General features: G+C 41.0%; 1 protein-coding gene across 1 annotated transcript; it reads left to right on the top strand.

Annotated features, from left to right (window-relative positions):
- The first annotated feature begins 5,325 nt into the window (after positions 1-5,325).
- LOC141002034 (ly6/PLAUR domain-containing protein 1-like) lies at positions 5,326-18,367 on the top strand. Its single transcript, XM_073473197.1, has 3 exons — positions 5,326-5,374; positions 9,221-9,352; positions 18,132-18,367. Exons 1-3 carry the CDS (start codon positions 5,326-5,328, stop codon positions 18,365-18,367), a joined length of 417 nt encoding a protein of 138 aa, XP_073329298.1.
- The last annotated feature ends 1,264 nt before the right edge of the window (positions 18,368-19,631 follow it).

The following is a 19,631-nucleotide window of genomic DNA, read 5'->3' as shown; positions in this document are numbered from 1 at the left end:
GTTGTTTGTGGCAACGAAGCTGAATTTTTGTGATGAGATGTCGGGACAATTTGTAGCCACATACCAGATATTTTTAACATGATGTGGGGACATTTTCCAGCAATAAAATAAGACAAGTTTGACGAGACGTTGGGATCATTTGCAGCTGAGAACCAGATATTCACTGAATGTGTAACCAGCCGTATCAGGACAACTTCCAGCCTTGTTTGGGGCAATAAAACTGGATGTTTTTGACATCGGGACAATTTACAGCCGAAGAATGTAAAAATAAAGTTAAGTTGGGCATTTTTCTTCTTAAATACTGAATCTTTTAATCATGTGACAGTTTCAGTAGCTCCCCATCATGTCTTTTACTTTCATACCAGCAAGGTTTCACTTTAATTATCTTTGTTTCTGACTAAAAAGCTCGTTGTAAATCTCATTGCCTGGAACCTAATGTAAATGACCGTCAGCTAATTTAAAGTTCGACCAAAGAAGGGATTCATAACATTTAAGTGTGTCTTAATGTGTAATTATCCAACTTCCAATTAAGCTGATTAGCACAGTAAATCACAAACAACTTCCCCGCAGCCTCTCGACGCAGCGCTGACACAGTGCTTCATCCGCTAATTAAAACAGGTTGATCATGACGACTCGGAGTGAAGCTATCGGAGGATTGAGGCTCAAATCTGCTCCTCTGGAGACCAGTAAACAATGACAAAGCATAACGTGAGCCTCCTCTGCTGCAGATCAGCAGTTTGCCCTCATCTGGGTTTGTCCTGCGCTGAAATCCTCTTACTCTTCATGCAGCAGAGCGCCGGTAGGTGTAGTGAGGCATGTACACTGTAAATTAGTTTGAGGAGAAGGTTGATACGGAGTCGGGATCAGCGCCGAGGACCACAGTTACAGAGTTTCAGCCCAACATGATATATTAGCACCGACGAGACTAATCCATCTTTAGGATTTGTGAAAGAGTATCCGAGCGGTTTTTACCCCCCCCCCCCCCAGACGTTGTTATTAGTCTGTGAAAGGTGTTTGTGCCACATGCTGCAGCGGACACACAGCAGCCAGCCTCTGTTTACCTCTAACTTATGATGCATTTCACTGCCTGCAACTCTCTCCTCGGGCGCGTGTTGTTTTAAAGTCTTGTTTTATGGTTTTATTCATGAAAAGAAGCCGTTAGAGGTCCCACGATAAAACTCTGGTGAAATCATAAAACAATCAAGCTGTAAAATCTATGACACGTAAACAAAAAACTTTTATCCAATCAGAAAAGAAATCATCTCTGAAAGTCCCCCACACACATCATGAAGTTCAGCTACATTGGCTGAAATGAGAAAGACTGTCTTTACAACCCTGTGGCTGGACAATGATGTCAGTGCTGTGCAATTCAGCAAAACCCAGGATAAAATCCAGTATCTGTACTTGGCAGCTCCGGCCGTGAAGACGTGATTATGTCAAATAAACAACACTGAGATTAGGCAACCAAAAACTTAAAAAGTTGAGGAAAGATCGTCGTTACTCTCAGTGAAAAAACAAACTTTAATTGCAGGGCAGTGAGCAGCACAGTTGTCAGAATGAAATGTTGGCATTTCTGCAAACCACCAATACGTTAAAATAGTACATTTGTCTCATATCAGGTTCAGATTACATGTATATGAGCTGACTTTCATGTCAGGGGGAGGAGACGGTTTAACGATTGCTAGAGTGAAACCACCGCATGTTTTTAAAATGGACATGTGAGTTGCAACACAGCTGGATATATCAGACGAGATTTCAGGACATTTTACAGGCTCGTTAGTAGCAAGAAAACCAGATATTATTGACGAGATGTCAGGAAAATTTGCAGCCGAAAACTGGATATGTCGAGACATTTTGCTGCCGTGTTTATGGCAACAATATTGGATGTTTTTGACAAGACATCAACATAATTTGCAGCCATAAACAGGATATTTTTGACGAGATGTCAGAAAACTTTTCAGACCAAAGTACTGGTTATTTATTAATGAGATGCTGGAACATTTTTACAGCTGTTCGTGGCAACAGAAGTAGATATTTTTGACCAGATAATAAAAGCCAACAACTAGAGCTGGGACATTTTCCACATATTTTGGGCAAGACGTCAGGATAAGTTACAGCTGGAAACAAGATATTTTTCATGAGATGCTGGGTTCATTTCCAGCTGTGTTTGTGGCAACGAAACTGGAGTCAAAAACCAGACATTTTTAACATGACGTCAAGACGTTTCCAGTAGTGTTCATAGCAACAAAACTGGATATTTCTGACGAGACGTCGGGACATTGTGTTTGCTTCAAAAGAACCGGCAAAGCCCAAACCTGATCTTATCTGAACTTTAATCATGTGGTTTTTGTGCCTAAACCTTAACAGACCATAAGCACAGCATTGTCACAACATACAATTTAAAATTGAACCTAAATAGATGCAAAGATTCAATACAACTGTGGTTTGCAGAAATGTACGCTGCCAACATTTGTTTTGGCGGTTGGGTTCCAGTGACAAGAACCTCACTATTCGTCCATACACCGCCCCGGCCTCCGTACTCTGCTGCATAAAGAAGAAACAACTTCCTGCATGAGTAGAGAAGCTAAGTCATGTGGGGGCAGAAACATCTCATATGGAGGTAATTCGCAGAGATCCTATAGGCTGGATGATGCTGGTTATATTCTCTATTTTGAGTATCCCATGACGACACCCAAACCAACAGCAATTACTGTATATCCTACTAACAAGTATTGTCTTTGTATTCAAACCCTGATATATCTTATTCCTCTGTGTCAGAGTTCCTCAGACTAATTAAAAACACATCAATCAGTCACAGTGTTGCACTCGGTGACACGTGCCTTCATTATCATGAACACACACGCTGTAGTTTTTACTTAATCCCGCACACACCATCCTGCTGCGGTAAATACTCACTGGAGCAACAAATGTGTGTTTATCCACAGCTGAAGATAGTCAACAACAAATGCAACATTTACTCTAAGCTGTTTTAGAAAGTTATTTTGCCTTTAACAAAAATGAAACTATATATTTGTGACGTGTTTTTAAAGATTTAAATCTGTCGTTTTGGTGTTTTGTTGGGAATCATCTGGTCAAATAAAGGCTGTACGGTATAAAACATTGATTACATTGATTTAGACTTCTACTGTTCGTCATATGAACTCAGCTTTACACCCTGTATCGTTACATGAGTTTTTAATTTTTTACTTTGCAGCATCTTTAAGCCTGTTTGCTCCTAACTTCTGATTCTCACATTAAATGTCAAATAACACTTTAATAATAAGAGGGTAGATACTGTTGTCTTTAATGGACTCAAAGGGGAACTGCAGATATTGAGAAATCTGACCTGACTGAGTGACCGGTATTGACCTTTGAATATGAATGCGTTATTCTGCTTTGGGGTCTGACATAAACAGAAGATTGGGAAATATGAATGACACCACGCCTAATAAGCATACACATACATAACCGCATGGAGATGCCAGGACATCCCAAAACAGCGAAGAACAGGAAGCCTACTATCACGAGGTAGCGATGGAACAACTGGAATATCTGTGGAAATATTTGTGGAAAAAGTGAAAGAAACCAAGGTAGAACAAGAGTGAACTTGAATGCCGGTGTTGAGCCAAAGTTGATATGCGTTCCCCTTACCACCGGGACTCGAGACAGTTCGACATACACAAGCTCTGGAAAGATTACTGGAAAGTACATGAAATACCAGGAAAGATATGGAACAATGAGGCAAAAATCATCGTGACATTTTGGTGGCGGTCCGGGTCACCACTACGCAAGTGTGATTGTGCAAACAGATGTTGAGGCATGTAAATGCTTGGTCAGTCCAGGAATAAGCAGAACCCACTTTCTACAAACCTTGCCTCTGTGTCGTACTTTCTGAGAGTTTCGGCTTCAACATAGACATTTGCTGTATGCGTTCTCTACAACACAGATAAAACTGAAGCATGTTAGTAAAGTCATTTTCAGCACTGAGATTACTGAAGCTGTTATCGGAGTCTCTGGAGGTCAAAGCATTAAATCTGTACTGTCAGTTTATCGTTTAATTATGAGCCATAAATAATGAAAATAACGATTCTGGAGTTATTTGGCCGCATAAGAAAGATTTAGGGTGAATAGAAGATCAAACATTTATGTTTCTTCTTGGGAATCTCTCAGACGTCAGACTGATGTATTTGTTGTAATAATTTAAATTGTATACGTTTATTTGTGTTATTTATGTTTAAGGATTATATCTACTTTATTTATTTATTATTTACCGTTAAGCACTTTGGTTTTTATTTTGTCGTTATTATTGAAATTGTTTCATCTTGTTCTATTTTTATTTTTATGTAGTGGTAGTGGCGGTAGTGATAGTGGTGGTAATGGTAGGAGTGGTGGTGGTGGTAGTAGGAGTGGTGGTGGTGGTGGTGGTGGTGTTGGTAGGAGTGGTGGTGGTGGTGGTGGTACTGGTGGTGGTAGTGGTAGGAGTGGTACAGGTGGTGTTGGTGTTGGTGGTGGTGGTGGTACTGGTGGTAGGAGTGGTGGTGGTGGTACTGGTGGCAGTGGTGCTGGTAGTAGTGGTGGTAATGGTAGGAGTGGTGGTGGTATGAGTGGTGTTGGTAGTAGTGGTGGTGGTAGGAGTGGTACAGGTGGTGGTGGTGGTGGTGGTGTTGGTAGGAGTAGTGGTGGTGGTGGTAGGAGTGGTGTTGGTACGAGTGGTGGTGTTGGTAGGAGTGGTGGTAGTGGTGGTAGGAGTAGTACAGGTGGTGTTGGTGGTGGTGATATAATAGTGGTGGTAGTAGTAGTAGTGGTAATGGTAGTAGTGGTGGATGTAGAAAAAGATAAAGTAATTTAAATAATTACCAGAAATACCATCAGTACTTCTACATTATTATTATTATTATTATTATTATTATTATTATTATACATACATGACTGTAGCTACTGTTAGCTGTGTTAGCATGCTAACTTTAGTGTCTATTAAACACAGTTCGCCGACATAAACAACATAAAGTCAAAACTGTTATTTTCTTCACATTGTTTATAATTTACTTTGTGAAAGCTTTGAGCTGAAATCTTTCCATATAAAACACCTTTAATAATATTAATATTAATATTAATACTGAGGACATCAGGTGAAAGTGCCTGTCTGATCACGTGGTGCACTCTAGCCATGCCCGTGCGTCAGCGGCGGATAAGAGCGAGGTGAAGCATCATCGCAGGCGGTGTTGAGGCTCACCATGCCCGGCTGTGAGCTGCTGTGTGTGCGCGCCTCAGCCCCGGAGACCCTCCGCCTCTCATGTTCGAGCGCACAGCGACAGTAAACGGACCATGCGGCTGTTCACCGTCTCAACTTTGCTCCTGTTCTTCTTCAGCTCAGGTGAGGACACACTGCGCTTTATTCTGCAGACACTTCACGGGATTAAAGGCGACTTTCGGGCGGTCGATTCACACCAAAACTTCAAACCAAACCTCGTTCATTTTTTGGCTCTTTTTTGGGGGGAGAAGGAGCGCAGTGGTGGCGAGGCAGTGCGCACAGCTTGGAGCGGTCTGATCTGATCCAGCGGTGTCTTTCTGTAAAGTTCAGCAGGTTTCTGATTATTGGATGGACAGATTAAATAAATTGGACGTACTTAGATTAAAGTATCAGGTGCCACACCTTTTATATCGATTAGAGGTTGTAGTCTGTTAAATCTGCGCTCCTGTGCGTCTGACACGGTGCAGGTAAGTTTAGATAAAGACAGCAGAGCCAGTCTGACTTCACTTTAAACTGTGAATCATCTCCCTGAATTTGACTTGTTTTATTCTGTGATGATGATGTCCTGCATTCATCGCAGTGGTGCAGTGAAGAGGAGCGTTTTTCCAAGTCTGCTGATGGCTTTTATTTGATCAGGCGGTGATGGAGGACATCAATAGTGTTAAAATACTGAGTCAAGGAGTAAAAAATACAATATTTCATTCTGTAATGTGGTGAACTAGATGCATAAATTACTGTAAAATGAAATTAGTAAAGAATCTGTTTTAAGTTGCATCCCACCACTGAAAATATTGTCAATAACTTCCACTATTTGGTTTATTTACCAAACTTATACACTATATGTTTACTGGCTGTTTTACTGATGTTGACCGATGAATTTGTGCATTAAATCTCCTCTTCGTGCTCCTTTCAAACACCAGTAACATGTTTTATTCTGCAGCAAATACAAGATTCCCTCTCATTTCTGATGCATGACCATTGATATGGTCTTAAAAGTAGAGCCCGATCGATATCATCTGTCAATATCGACCTTTCGCTGATAAATCGGTATCGGCGTATATGTGGTCCGATATGCAGCAGTGTAAAGAGATGTTTTTAGAGATTATAATGCTGGAATCTGCACTGAAGTTTATTATTTCAGTGCAATGATGTCATTAAGATCAATAAAGTTTAATGTTAAAGGTGCGCTGTGTAGTTTACGGGAAGGAATTTGAATTAGGACAGAAAAATCTTCATTGATCGATATTTTATGACTGATTATAATAAACAAATTCAGAGTTTTAATTTGTTTATATCTGCAGGAAAACAATATCTGAGTTTGTATTATTACTTTGTATTATTACTTTCTTGTTATTTTGAATATTACCTTTTTTTGCATTTTAACTCCATAGTGCCCCTTTAAACTAAAACATCCCGCCTCTCTTACACGTCTTTGTCACAACTGTTATGAATAACATCAGTGGATATGTTGAAAAATCAAGTACCAGCCAGGCTCAGGTCTTATTTCTCTGCCAGTTTTGAAAGTATTAAAAGATGCTTGGACCCGATCCCTCAAAACGTAATCAATGACTGTGCTGAAAACACTGTGCATGCTCTGATTTAGCAACGTTAACCAAATTAATGATATCGCAGAAACACATCTGTAGCCGTGTCTCTGTTCTGTTGCAGAGGTGGTTTGGTCTCGAGGTGTCGTCTCAGCAGCTCAGACGCTTCTGACGGATCACAGAGATATTATAGGAGTATAATCAGAGTCCGTCAGGCGGCAGTGCGTCTCTGCAGCCCAGTCTGCAGGATAAAATGTTGGCAGTTAAAGCAACATTATGTAACTTTTTTTACCTTAAAATAACAGCGTCGTAGTCATGCTGATGGTTCAGTGTCTCGTAACAGGCTGAGCAGTGTCTCTGTCTGTTGTTTCTGCTCTGTGTAACTGCAGCGAGAAGGTCGGATCACAGCGTTACAGACATGTTCCCTTCAACATACAAGTTTTCAACACGTAACATTGTGATGACGTCGTGAGTTTTGTCTACCTGAGATTTGTATTTATGACAGTGGAACTGTGGGGGGCGCCAGATCACACAATTCTACATAATGTTGCTTTAATGTTTATGTAAACAAGTAACACGTGCAGTTTCCTGCAGTATCTGTCACATCGTGCTCTGAATACACATATATTAGCTGACTTTCGTGTCTGGTGGTGGAGGTACAGAGGTGAGAAGGCTGCCAACTATAAAATTAAAGGTTTTTATGATGGCAGCAATTTTCTTTGATTTTGAACCGCAAGATGTTATTGAGACGTCTGCTACCGAATAAATATGTTTAAAATTACACTGTAAAAAGTTTAATTTTGAACCACGTTAGGACGTCACCTGGACCTCAGCAGTGGATGTTGAAAAGACGTCAGAAGAACTTTCATTCTGTCTCTCCACTGGATACATATTTTTCTTAGTGGGACGTGATCCCTCTCACGTGATCTCATGGGGAAGTAGACGTAAACAAAATGGAGATCAGCGTGGTGTAAATGCTTGCTGTAGTAATGAAAAACAAGTCTGGATGGGTGGCGAGACGAGATCAACGCAGTTTTTTTATTCTTCAGCGAGAACTGGAGGTGAGATTTTAAGCTTTAAGCTAGTCCTTTCTCATTATACCACTCTGAGCTCCTAGACTGGACTGCTAGCTGCATGGCTAACTGAGCTAACTAGCCTATTATACAGTTCACAGCAGTTTGCAGTTACTCAGGTGATATGCTACCTCCTCATTTCTTTTTAGCACGTATTCAAGAGGTGGCCAGTTCTTACATACTGCACCTTTAAGTAACATTTAGAGATACTTTACTTCAGTATTTCCACTTTCTGCTACTTTATACTTCCATTCTGCTAAATGTATTTAATAACCTAAGTTACTAGTTACTTTGCAGATTCAGATTATTCAGTGTTGATGGGTTAACACTTGTGACGTGAAACCAATCAGATGGTGTTGTGGGCGGGACTTTGACTACTACCACTACGAAGGTTGTCTTGAAAGTCTGGCGCACTTTCTGGTGGCTTGGTGAGACACCACAGTGGTGACTACAGACCAAAAAAAGATGCTGCAAATGAATGAATAAATAAATAAATAAATAAATAAATGTAGTTTTTAGAAGTAGACCAATAATCTGAAAAATGCTGAATATTGGCCCTTGTAATCGGTCTAGCCTGAACCAAAATGATGCACACACTCGAGCTCTGCCAGGGGAAGCAACTATGTCATGACATAGTGTGTCGCTCAGAACCCAAAGAAGCACCGTGTCAGGTGTAATTTTGTTTGAGTTAGCTTTTCTCTGCAGCTGCAAGCAGCAACTCCACAGACCAACGAATCTGCCCCTTTGGAGCAGCATGTTTGGACCGAGCACTGCACTTCAGTTCAACAAACACAACTCCTCTGCACCTGCGAGACGATGAGGTGGAGCAGGTTAATGAAGGGGACGAATGTTGGTCTTTTTTTTTCATCCCCACTCAAAACGTCTCCTGATGTTGACATTGAAATCCAGTCACTTGATTGAGAACATATCAGACTCAGTGAAGCGAGTCAGTTTTATGTCGGAGATATTTAAACATCAGCTATCAAAGCGAGACGTGATGAAACCGTGCTGCAGCAGCAGCAACTCACATGCAGATAAATAATTGAGGGTGTCTGTCACATCAATTCGAAACGGTCAAGAAACCAGAAGTCTTCCAGAATTTTCACCAAAATGAAACTGAACTTCACGTTACGATGAAACTGGGTCACTTTTTATTCACGACGCCCAAGATCATAAACGGAGGATATAAATGAAAAGTGCTGCTGCTGATGGAGGAGGAGTGTAACCTGCTGCTGAGCATCATCTGATGGTAGCAGATTTAATAATTGACTGTCTCTCACTCTGTGTGTGTGTGTGTGTGTGTGTGTGTGTGTGTGTGTGTGTGTGTGTGTGTGTGTGTGTGTGTGTTGCAGGGCTGGCTCTGCAGATTCAGTGCTACCAGTGTGAGGAGATGACACACGACTGCTCCACGCCGGACTTCATCGTCAACTGCACCGTCAACGTGCAGGACATGTGTCAGAAGGAGGTGCTGGTGAAGGAGGACGGTGAGTTCGTCACATCTCCAGCTGGTTCCTCGTCTCCGTCGTCATGAATATGTTTTCATCTCATTCATTTCCTGTCAGGACGTCTCAGATTGGCCTCAATCCAAGAAGATCGGATTAGACTTTGGTGGCGATATGAATCTTTGTGAATGGAGTGAAGAGAAGGCGTGAAATCAAGAGTCTCCGAGTGCCGTCTAGTTGTTGTGAGGGCAGGATTAGTTCGTTTGTGTTTGCAGTCACAGTATCAGGCTGTGCATTGTTGCTGCTCGAGGAGTTTTCTGATGTCTTGTTTCCCAACAAAAGAAGAGCAAGAAGCCGGTTACAGTTTATATTGTGGGCATGTTTGCAGAGAGCATAGAGAAACACAAAGAAGACAATCTCTCCAGCCAGAAGCCAGAGCGTCTGTGGGCTGATCTGAGGTCAGTGGGGAGCTGCCCGTCACTGCTCTATTAGAGGATGAAAGTGTGAGCTGTAGATCAGTATCTGAAACAGAAGTCATGGATATCAACTGAGGAGAGAAAGTATGAGCTGGTGCTGCGAGTACAGTGGCAGGTGTGTGTCTTCTGAGTGTGTTCAGGCCTCACTAGAAGCCTCGAATCATGCAAGTTTTATGGTAGAGTCTCGTCGATCGATATCCGCTTGAGTTTTTCATTTTTCTGACAACTTTTGACTTCTCCTCCCTACATTTAAACACAAACATCTGAACTCTCTCCTCCTCACATTTTAAAAACAGGCTTGTCACTTTAGTTTGAATGCATTTGAAGGGAATTATCGATTATCTTTGATCACAGCAGACGTAGCGAGACGAAACAAAGACGTAAAAGACGTAAGAGGGCGTGTTAGTGTCTCGTATCTGCAGAGATTTTCTTATTTTCTCACTTTGTTGCTGCTCGGGACGCTTTACCAACCCAAAATGTGGCTATTTGACGACCTGGGAATGAGACTCAACACTCAACTATCTTTGTGGTGCGTTCAGGAACAGCTGGGACAAATCCTGCTGATTCTACCTTTAACTTTAATAGTCTTGACCACAAATGTCCTTCAGAGGGAGACTTTTTACTGTGATACTGTGAGTACATTTCAGAGCCGGTAATGGAGCCGTGTCACGTAGTGATGTAATTACACAGTTTGGCCACTATGAAAGCCTGGCGCTCTTCCTGCGATGGTGTTTGGGAGGTTTGTTTGTGTCGGGTGTGTTTCTGTGTTTCTGAACTTCACCAATCGTTTATTTTTCACTGGATCGAGTTGAAATTTGTCCTGAACATCCAAAAGGACCCTCAGGCAACATTCATTCATTTAAAACGCTGTTGCTGAATAGTTGCGGTAATCAACTTAATAACAGGAAGGCATTTGCAAAAATTCACATCTCCACTAGTTTTCACTTTTTTGCAACCAAAGTCTGGTTCTTTGTTAACTCTATTTTTTAAGCTGCTCTATAAATAAAGTTATTATTATTGTTGTAAGCTTTTAACCTGTACGTGATTTAAAACACAGTGAAGCTATTAACACCTGTCCAATCTGGCTGTGGGAAGTTAATGATCAACCTGAGCTGTTGGAGCCACAAACTTCTGTGTCTGTCAGTTATTTGCTTTATTAGCCACAAAAATCTGTGTTTGATAATTGCTTTTTGTTCTTATTAATATTTATCGTTCCTTTTAATTTCTATATGCAGCAGTTAAGTTTGTTAATATGTATATCTCAATTTGCATTAATTTATATCACCAACAGTGTTAGTTTATTCTTGCACTGTCCTTTTTTTTTTACTTTATTGGGCGATACATGCACTGTTGAACCCCCGTACAGATAAACTACCTCAGTGTGCACAGACTGTAGCATGACAGTTCATAGTTCTGGTGGCTAGACCGTCACTTTATTGTGTTTTATACTCATGTTTGCATTTGTGTTATGCATGTGCCGTTTAAGCTACTGGATGTCTAAATGTCCCTCTATGAGTGACGTCATTAACCTGACGTAAACATCCGTCATAGCTCGGATTATCTCAGCTTCGGTCGACGTCTTCTTCATTCATTAAATCAAATTGCTTTTGTTTTGTGCTCATAAATTCATCGTAATCAGTAAAGATTTATAAAATGAAACTTTGTTTATGCTCACAGACTTTTAGGTGCAAGTAATTCAGCCTGTGCAGGTTTAAGTAATGAATAATGTCTCTGTTGTGTGTGCGAGACTGTTTTGCTGCAGCTGGTTGAAACCTCAGACACTAAAAGGTCACTCTTTACGCCGCGGGTCCACTTCGTTTTCACACCCAGCGAAAATTAGGAACCATTTTTGCTCCCCCTCCTCCTCTCTCTGCTGCTGATGAGCAAAAGCAATAAGCTCCCGTCTTTGTAAACGTGGTTCCCAATCCAAAGGGCGGGCGCACGGCGCTGTAGAGTCGACAGTTCCTTAATAAGAAAATTTCCGCATGAATGCTCTTGGACATCCCAGCCTTTATCTCCCGGTGTTATCATTAATGCTGCTCTGCATGAAAAGGAGGCTCAGAAACCCAACTGACCTGCACCTTATCTCTACTTGAAATGCAATACATACATTCACAGTTGCACTGCCACCTCTGTGCACTGTGCTTATAAAAAAAAAAAAAAAAAAAAAATGGGGATGTTTGAGAATACTGTGCCCTGTGACTGGCTGTACATGCAGCTCTGTAATGTGGATGTAAAGGATGTAGAGGTGCTAATTAACGTCCTCAACTGGGCTATTTTCAGTTTCTTCCGTATCCGGAGCGACTTGTACAGTCGGTCTCCAACGATCGAGCTCTCCAGCTGAGAAAGAGGCCACCTGGCAGAACTTAAAGGGTGAAAATCCTCCGTCAAAACCATCAAGAGCAGAGAGACACGTGCACAACCTCCACTATAATGATGGCTACTTTTATGTTGGGTAGCAAAAGACAAGCCTGGCTTCAGTCTTCCATCACTATCATCATCATTTTCATTCCCCTCTGATTATGCCTGCAGAAATGATAAAAGACTTTGCTTTTACCTTAGCGAGGACCGTTCCTCTCCCACTGTCTTTAAAGGAGGGATGATTGCCACGCTCCAGCAGGCCACCTTTCATTTCAACGTCCTCTGCCCTTCTTTTTAAAAGGCGAGGGGGAGGAAGATGTACGGTGCTGAGGGATATGAAATTGGCCTCCCTTCAATTTTTCAGAGGCAATTTCCAGAACAGTGACTAAATTAATGTAAAAACAGACAAAGCCACATCCAAAAGGCGTAGGATTAGAGTTCGCTGTAAGAATTTTGCATCTTATAATGGATTAATTAGTGCAACATAAACACAGTGGTCTACTTTGGTATATTTATTATGTTAAAATGATATTTAAATCTGCAGGAATCAATATTTTTATGTTAACAACAGATTCAATGACTGATGTAACACTGATGTTAGCCTGTTGGAGGAGCCGACGCTGATGTTAGCCCGTCGGAGGAGCCGGCGCTGATGTTAGCTTTATCAGAGGTGGTGGTTGTTACATACATGTTGTATACATCCACAGTGAAGCAGGTCTGACTGTCAATCTTCCCCAAACAGCTGGATTACTTTAATGAACATCAGCCGTAAGCAAGACGACGACACCCACTGAGGTCAACTCTCACTGAGCTCAGCACTCAGCAGACTCTGGTTCTCTCTCTTCTCTCTTTGACGTTACGTTAATGAAGTAAAGTACATTTCATCCCCTCCAGCTCCAGTCAGCAGTCAACATTACAAAACAGAGATCACCTCCACGATCACTGCTGCAGTCAGGTTGATAAACAGGAGTGAAGATAAATCCACTTTTTAATCCCAAATTTAAAAAGTAATCTCTGAGCTCTCCTCCTGTCAGACGTCACTGGATCGGAGCAGAATCAGTCATGACTCTGATGTTTATTCCTCCAGAAGACTCTTAAACAAATATTTGTGATCGCTTGAACGAGTCAGAATATTGTGAAATTATCTCGAGCTGCTTCTTTCGGTTTATCTTTAGAAATGTAATTGTCAGGCTCTGTTAAGCAGTAAACACTAGAAATAATCTACCACCGAATATTAACTGATAACGACCGTGAAACAGTGAGGAGGAGCTCTGATACAACACATTTAGGTTTTTCCTGACATCCTAATTAATAGAAAAGTTGAAGAGATAAAGTCTATTATCTCCATACAGCAGGTTAGAAAACATCCTAATTAGATTATGATGTTAATTATCTGATATTTGATTCATCACCTTGAGATAATGCGTTGCCAGGAGAGCTCTTCTAATTGAAATTCAGCACAAACATCATCTCTGCTACATGGTGATTATATTCCATATGTGCACATAATGAGCATGAAAATATATGCAGCGCTGCAGCACAGTTATTGAGCAGATATCACACAAAATGAATCCCAGAAAACACAACAGGGAAACACTTTATAACGTCGGAGGAGCTCGAGGGGGATTTAATTTCATTTGTGCCTGGGAATTCTGAGATTCAGCACTTCGATCTAAATTACGCCGTTGAGTTAATTTACAGGGGGAAAGGGGCGAAAATTTATCAACTTTCTGAGAGAACTTTTGCTCTTTAGTTTAATGAGAACCATCACAGTCGGCTGCACAGGATGGAGCGAGCGGTCCGACGTGTCCAAGTGCTGATTGCTCTTCTAAATTAGATTTAAACTGAATAAATCACCAATCAATGACACGAGTTTAACTTCTGTGGTTCTGACAAAAACAAGGAACAGTATCGACACAAGCTAATAGTTAGAAATAGGTAGTTAAGGCCGATTGACTCAGTTCTCTTTCTTTTAAATAAAGCATTGTTTTGTTTAAATCAAGCGTTTCCTCTTGGCTGGCGGTGTTGGACGCGCATCAGTCGGCTCCGTGGGGTTTATTAATCGTCTAAATCAAACTTGACTGAGCAGTGAAATCAGATGGCAGTTGGTATATGAGCCAACATAAAGATGTCATCCAGATAAATGCTCAGCGGGGACGTTAAAGCTGTATTTTTTTAGCAGTAAAAGCCTGAATTTCATTAAGAAATAAAAATTTTGACCGAGCACTTAAAAGGACAGTAATTCATGGTGCTGTTGGATCTGTCAGAGCGCCACGTTAATGAAGGTGTGCGTCTTCCTCGTGTGCAGCGAGTTTGCTTCGTTGTTTCTGAAAGGCTAAAGGCCGACAAATATTATAATAATCATACATTTTATTTATATAGCACCTTTAACCCTCATGCAACTGATAAAGTGAAATATTCATTCATTTTCAGGATTTTAACCCTTTAAATACCAGTTTGTTTACATGATGCCACTGTTTTTATAGTGAAAAAACACAAAGTTATTTTCCATTTACTTAATATAAAAGGTATTTTAGCTCCACTTCCAACATTACTTCATTAGAAGGTAGGTTAACTCAATTTCTGTGTATTATTAACATTAAAACAGCCTCTGCTCCTGGTGATCTGTCGAGTGGACAGACCGGGAAACCAAACTCCATTCAAAAAGCAGCTATTTAACGGTCGGCCTTATTTTTCCACAGTAAAAACTGTAGTTGTAACTTTACAAAGACTCTTTTTTGATTCACTCCGATCTACAGACACGATCGGCACATGTCGTTCACTCCGTAACATCATTAACTAACCTGTGATCAGGTTGGACACGTATTGACTGGTCGGGTCTCACGGTTTTCACCATTTTCATCTTCTCTGGACAACCTGAAGCCACAGACACTTCTTTAGCTGCCCTTTATTCTTTGGAGAAGTTAATAAAATCACAACCTTTGGGGATTATTTTATTATTTGAAGTGAAAAATGCAACACAGCAGTTTTTATGTCGCTACTCGCTGTTTTCAATCTGGCGGCAGCACTTTCACAGCGTTTGTTCTCACCCAACAACTGTAACAAAAAGTTTATATTGAGAGTTAGTTAACCTGCAACGTGAACACATTGAGGCCTTTTATTTAGTTGGTAACAGCTGTCAACTTCAGTGATGCGTTCAAGAACACAAGTTGAAAACTCGACTTTTTAATGATGTCAGAAAAACAAAAGCCTGCATGACGAGTCAAAATGTCTGCAGTGGAAGTGAAGGCTTAAACCTTTGCTCAGTTTCACCGTGACAGACTGTTCAATGTGATCTTAAATCCCCACAGAGGGAAAGTTAAAGAAGCAGCTCGTAGAGTAAATCTAGTCAGACTGTGCAGCCTCGGTTTTACCTTTGACAGCTTCAAGTTGTCAGCTGAAGAGTAAAAGTTCTTTACTCACCGAGGCTGAGAGGAAGTGAAATGTCATCTGAAGTTCAAGATCTGAAAGCAGTAACAGGATCAGTTTACATTCAGCATTGAAAGCAGTTGAATACAGCCAAGGCTGCAACTAATGGTTATTTTCAGCGTTGATTAAATCTACACATTATTTTTTCAAGGATTCAGTGGATAAAAAAAATGTCAGTCAGTGATTCCTGAAGCCAAAGATGACGTTCCCAAGTGTCTTGTTTTGTCCACAACCCAGAGATTTTCAGTTCACGGACACAGAAGAGGAAAGAAACCAGAAAATATTCACATTTAAGAAGCTGGAATCACAGACGTAAAGCTTCATCAAATCTGTGTTACAGTTTACAAAAATAGTGCAAACCCCAAATGCAAGACACACAAAAACCATCAGGCAGGTTGAAAACAAAAGCTGAAACGAGAGCTTTAATAATGAAGCCGCCGTCTAAAATCTAACGTACAAAGAGCAAGCAACAAAACTAAAAAACAGGCAGGAGCAAATCCACAAAAACACTAAAGAGAAATACAAAAACCAAAAGAAGAACGAACCAGAAGCTCGGGGACATGAGCAGGAATCCAGAAACACAAGAAAACATGAGGATCAACACAGACACGAGACAGGAACTTAAATCCACAGGAGGCTGATGAGGGACAGGTGAGACTCATCAGGACAATCATGACAGGAAGCAACACAACATGACACATGAGGAGGAACCTTACAAAATAAAACAGGAAACAGTAACTAAACCAAAACCCCCAAAAACATGACGAGCTGTGGTTTGCAGAAACGTACAACACAACACAGTCCATCACTAAAAACACATGATGAAAACTGTTGAAGCTGAACTTTTATGAATAAAATACAATGAGTGGATTAAAGTTTAGATGTTTCTAGATGAAAGTAACGTGTTCTCGATTGTTTGAGGTGAGAAAAGTCTTTAAATCCGTTTTTACTACACCTCATGTTCCACCGACTGCTCGTCTTATCGGCTGTCGTTATTTTCCGGTTACGGCTCGAGATAAAAACCAACAGATTGTGTTACTGCCACGAGATTTTCATACTTTACACGTTTTTCTGTTTAAGTCGTCTTAAAAATCAACGGTCTTCTTATGGTTTGAGCAGAAGACGACTCTTGGAGAGTCCGAAATTAGAGACATAAACTCAGTGTGAGTCGGGGTTTTAATCTCCGGGCTGTGTGGGGAGACGGGACATTTCCCTCCAGAGCTCGGCAACATTTCACACTGTGTTTCCTCTGGATTACTCAACACCTCCTGGGACCTCCGCTGGTATTTGCGGTGTATGTAAGACATGGCAGGATGCACAATTTAAATGAACAGGCGGGTCTTCGGCTGTATCGGTTGCACCCGGGTGGAGAGAGGAGTCACACATTACGAGGGTTGTTGGAAGTTCATGCACTCGAAATCTAAAACTTCTCTGAAGGAAAATGTCAGCCAAATGTTACGGCCTCCCTCCACTAATCCCACAAACACTCTTTAATCAACGCTTTATAGTGTGAAAGAGAAAAATAACCAAAACCTGAGATCAGAGCAGGTGGAGATAAGTGAATGTTTCTGAGGTGGACTCAGTCACTGGAGGTGACTCTAAATATAGTTTTTAGTGTGTTTGGGTGCTTTTCTTTCACTAACAGACAGAAACCTTCACATTCATTCATGCACAGATTTACTGTAAAAAGGACAAAGATCAGTTGGTGTCAGAGGGAGAGACTTTAATCATGAAAGCTTTATTCACAAAAACGAAGCCTTGAGGTTTTAAAAAAGGAATAACTAAGAATAAAGGATAGTATAAAAGATTATAATAAAATACCTCTGATGCAGCATTAAATCTGCAAAGTAACTGAAGTTAGCAAATAAATGTAGTGAAGTAAAAAGTGAATATTTGGCTCCGAAATTTAATATAAAGCAGCAGAAAATGAAAAAACCTCAAGTACATGAACCTCAAAACTGGACCTAAGTACAGTACTCGAGTAAATGTAGGCCACTTAGTTGCATTTCATCAGTGATGTAAAGCCACAAAGAGCCGTTCTCTACTTTTGAATCTCCAGCAATAAAACACAACAGTCAATGACCCAACAGGTCTCGTTGGGTCTTTCAGCCCCGGGCCACGACAGCACAATAGGAAGTATAATGATAGTGACGACATCTCATCAAACATATCCGGTTTTGTTGGCACCAACTCGGCTAGAAAATGTCCCGACGTCCTGTGAAAAATCTCCTGTGGTTCCCGTGTTATAAGTGTCGAAACACCGTCTTGAACAGTGGTCTCTGGCTTCACCTTTAGAAATGAGAGTCAGCTCGTACACGTGTAACGTGAATGTAGAAATGTGGATATGGTACGGTATGCCAACATCTCACTCAGGGCTGACAGAGCTCTGTAAAATGGGCATTAACCCAATTTACACACAGCTGTTGAGATGTTTCCCCTCGATGAAAGGAAAGATTTATCCTTAATTATTCTCCTGTTTCTGTCTTTGTTCCCTCTCACATCCTCTGATCCTCTCATTACGAGCCCTAACTTGTCCCTTTCTGTCCTTGTTTCAGGGATTCACTACCGAAAGTCCTGCGCCTCGTCAGGAGCCTGTCTCATCGCCTCCTCCGGCTACCAGCAGTTCTGCACCGGCAAGCTCAACTCGGTGTGCATCACCTGCTGCAACACGCCGCTGTGTAACGGGCCGCGCCAGAAGAAACGCCCCCCGCCGTCGGCCGCCGTTACCCTGAGCACGCCGCAGCTCCCCGTGTTTTCTCTCTACGTCCTGCTGTCCTCCACGCTGTGCTGACAGAGTTGAGATGAAAATGTTGTGACAGCGGAGACGACGTGGACTGACCCGTTTTCAGAGACAGTGACGGATACGTAGATGTATATTCTTTGGAAGCTTTGTACAGTTATTTGTTCTCCGCTTTCTGTCGCAGCTTGCCTCCAAACACAAAAACACCACCGGGAACATTTTCATCATCACACGTGTCGTAAACATGGCGGTGGTGCAGCTGGGCGAGGTGACGTGGAGGACAGCGCCGGAGAGGAAGCAGCTTCTGGCTATTGTGTCGGGCAGCAGGTGGCTCATTCTCATTTGTCTTTGTTTACTCACACTACAAGGTCGAATACGAGGCATGTTGCAGGAAAAGTACAGTTCAGACCCATCAGTCGTTCTCCGAGCCTGAGGAGGAGCTCTGTGAATTATTCTAAATCAGTAACGTTACCTGGGACAATCATTTTACTGCATTTATGAACTGAAGAAGACAATGTGTGATGTGTTTGACAATGATTCTGGAGAGACAGGTGCAGTTGGATGATGAAAAACATTTGTAGCAGTGATGATATTAAAGCCTCCAACAGCCCTCAGGCCGTTCAGAGGTCCAATATAATTGTATCAGATTGACAGCTCTCTGAAACAGACGAAAACTCACAGTGGAAAACATAAAAATGTCAAATTTGTATCCTGAAACTTGTGTGGAAATCCTAATCCACATGCAAAAAAAGTCAATCATCCATGAAATTCACATGAAAAATGTAAATTTCTCATGTGGAAATGTCCAGTTCACATTGAATTTTGATTGAATTTTATTTTCACGTGAAAAATAGACAATCACAAGTCAAGATGTGTGAAAATGTTGAATTCACATGTAATGAGGCACGTTTCCCATGATTTGATGTGCAATCTTTTGTTTTTTTGTTTCAAATATGAACGGGTGTAAATTATGTGAAAATGTAATTTCACGTGTAAAATCATTCATTCATATGTGAAAAAAGACTCAGATTTGAAAATTGCAAGTTAGATTGTGTGAAAATGTTGATTTCACGTGTGACAAAGTAAATTTCAAGAGTTTATGTGCAACATTTTGTTTCTGCATGAGGGAACTCTAATCCACATGTGAACATTTTAATTTCTTATGTAGCAATGTTCAGTTATATCTGGAAAATGTCGGGTTCACATGCGACATTATCAAACTTTTGCATAAAAATGTTATTTCACATGTAAAAAAATAAATTAATAGCCAAATGTATTGTAAAATGTGAAATTCACATGTGATGAAGCAAATTGC

Source organism: Pagrus major, chromosome 9, assembly GCF_040436345.1.
Source record: "Pagrus major chromosome 9, Pma_NU_1.0".
Classification (NCBI taxonomy): Eukaryota; Metazoa; Chordata; class Actinopteri; order Spariformes; family Sparidae; genus Pagrus; species Pagrus major.
The sequence above is the reverse complement of the archived record's forward strand: the minus strand, read 5'-3'. Positions and strand labels throughout refer to the sequence as shown.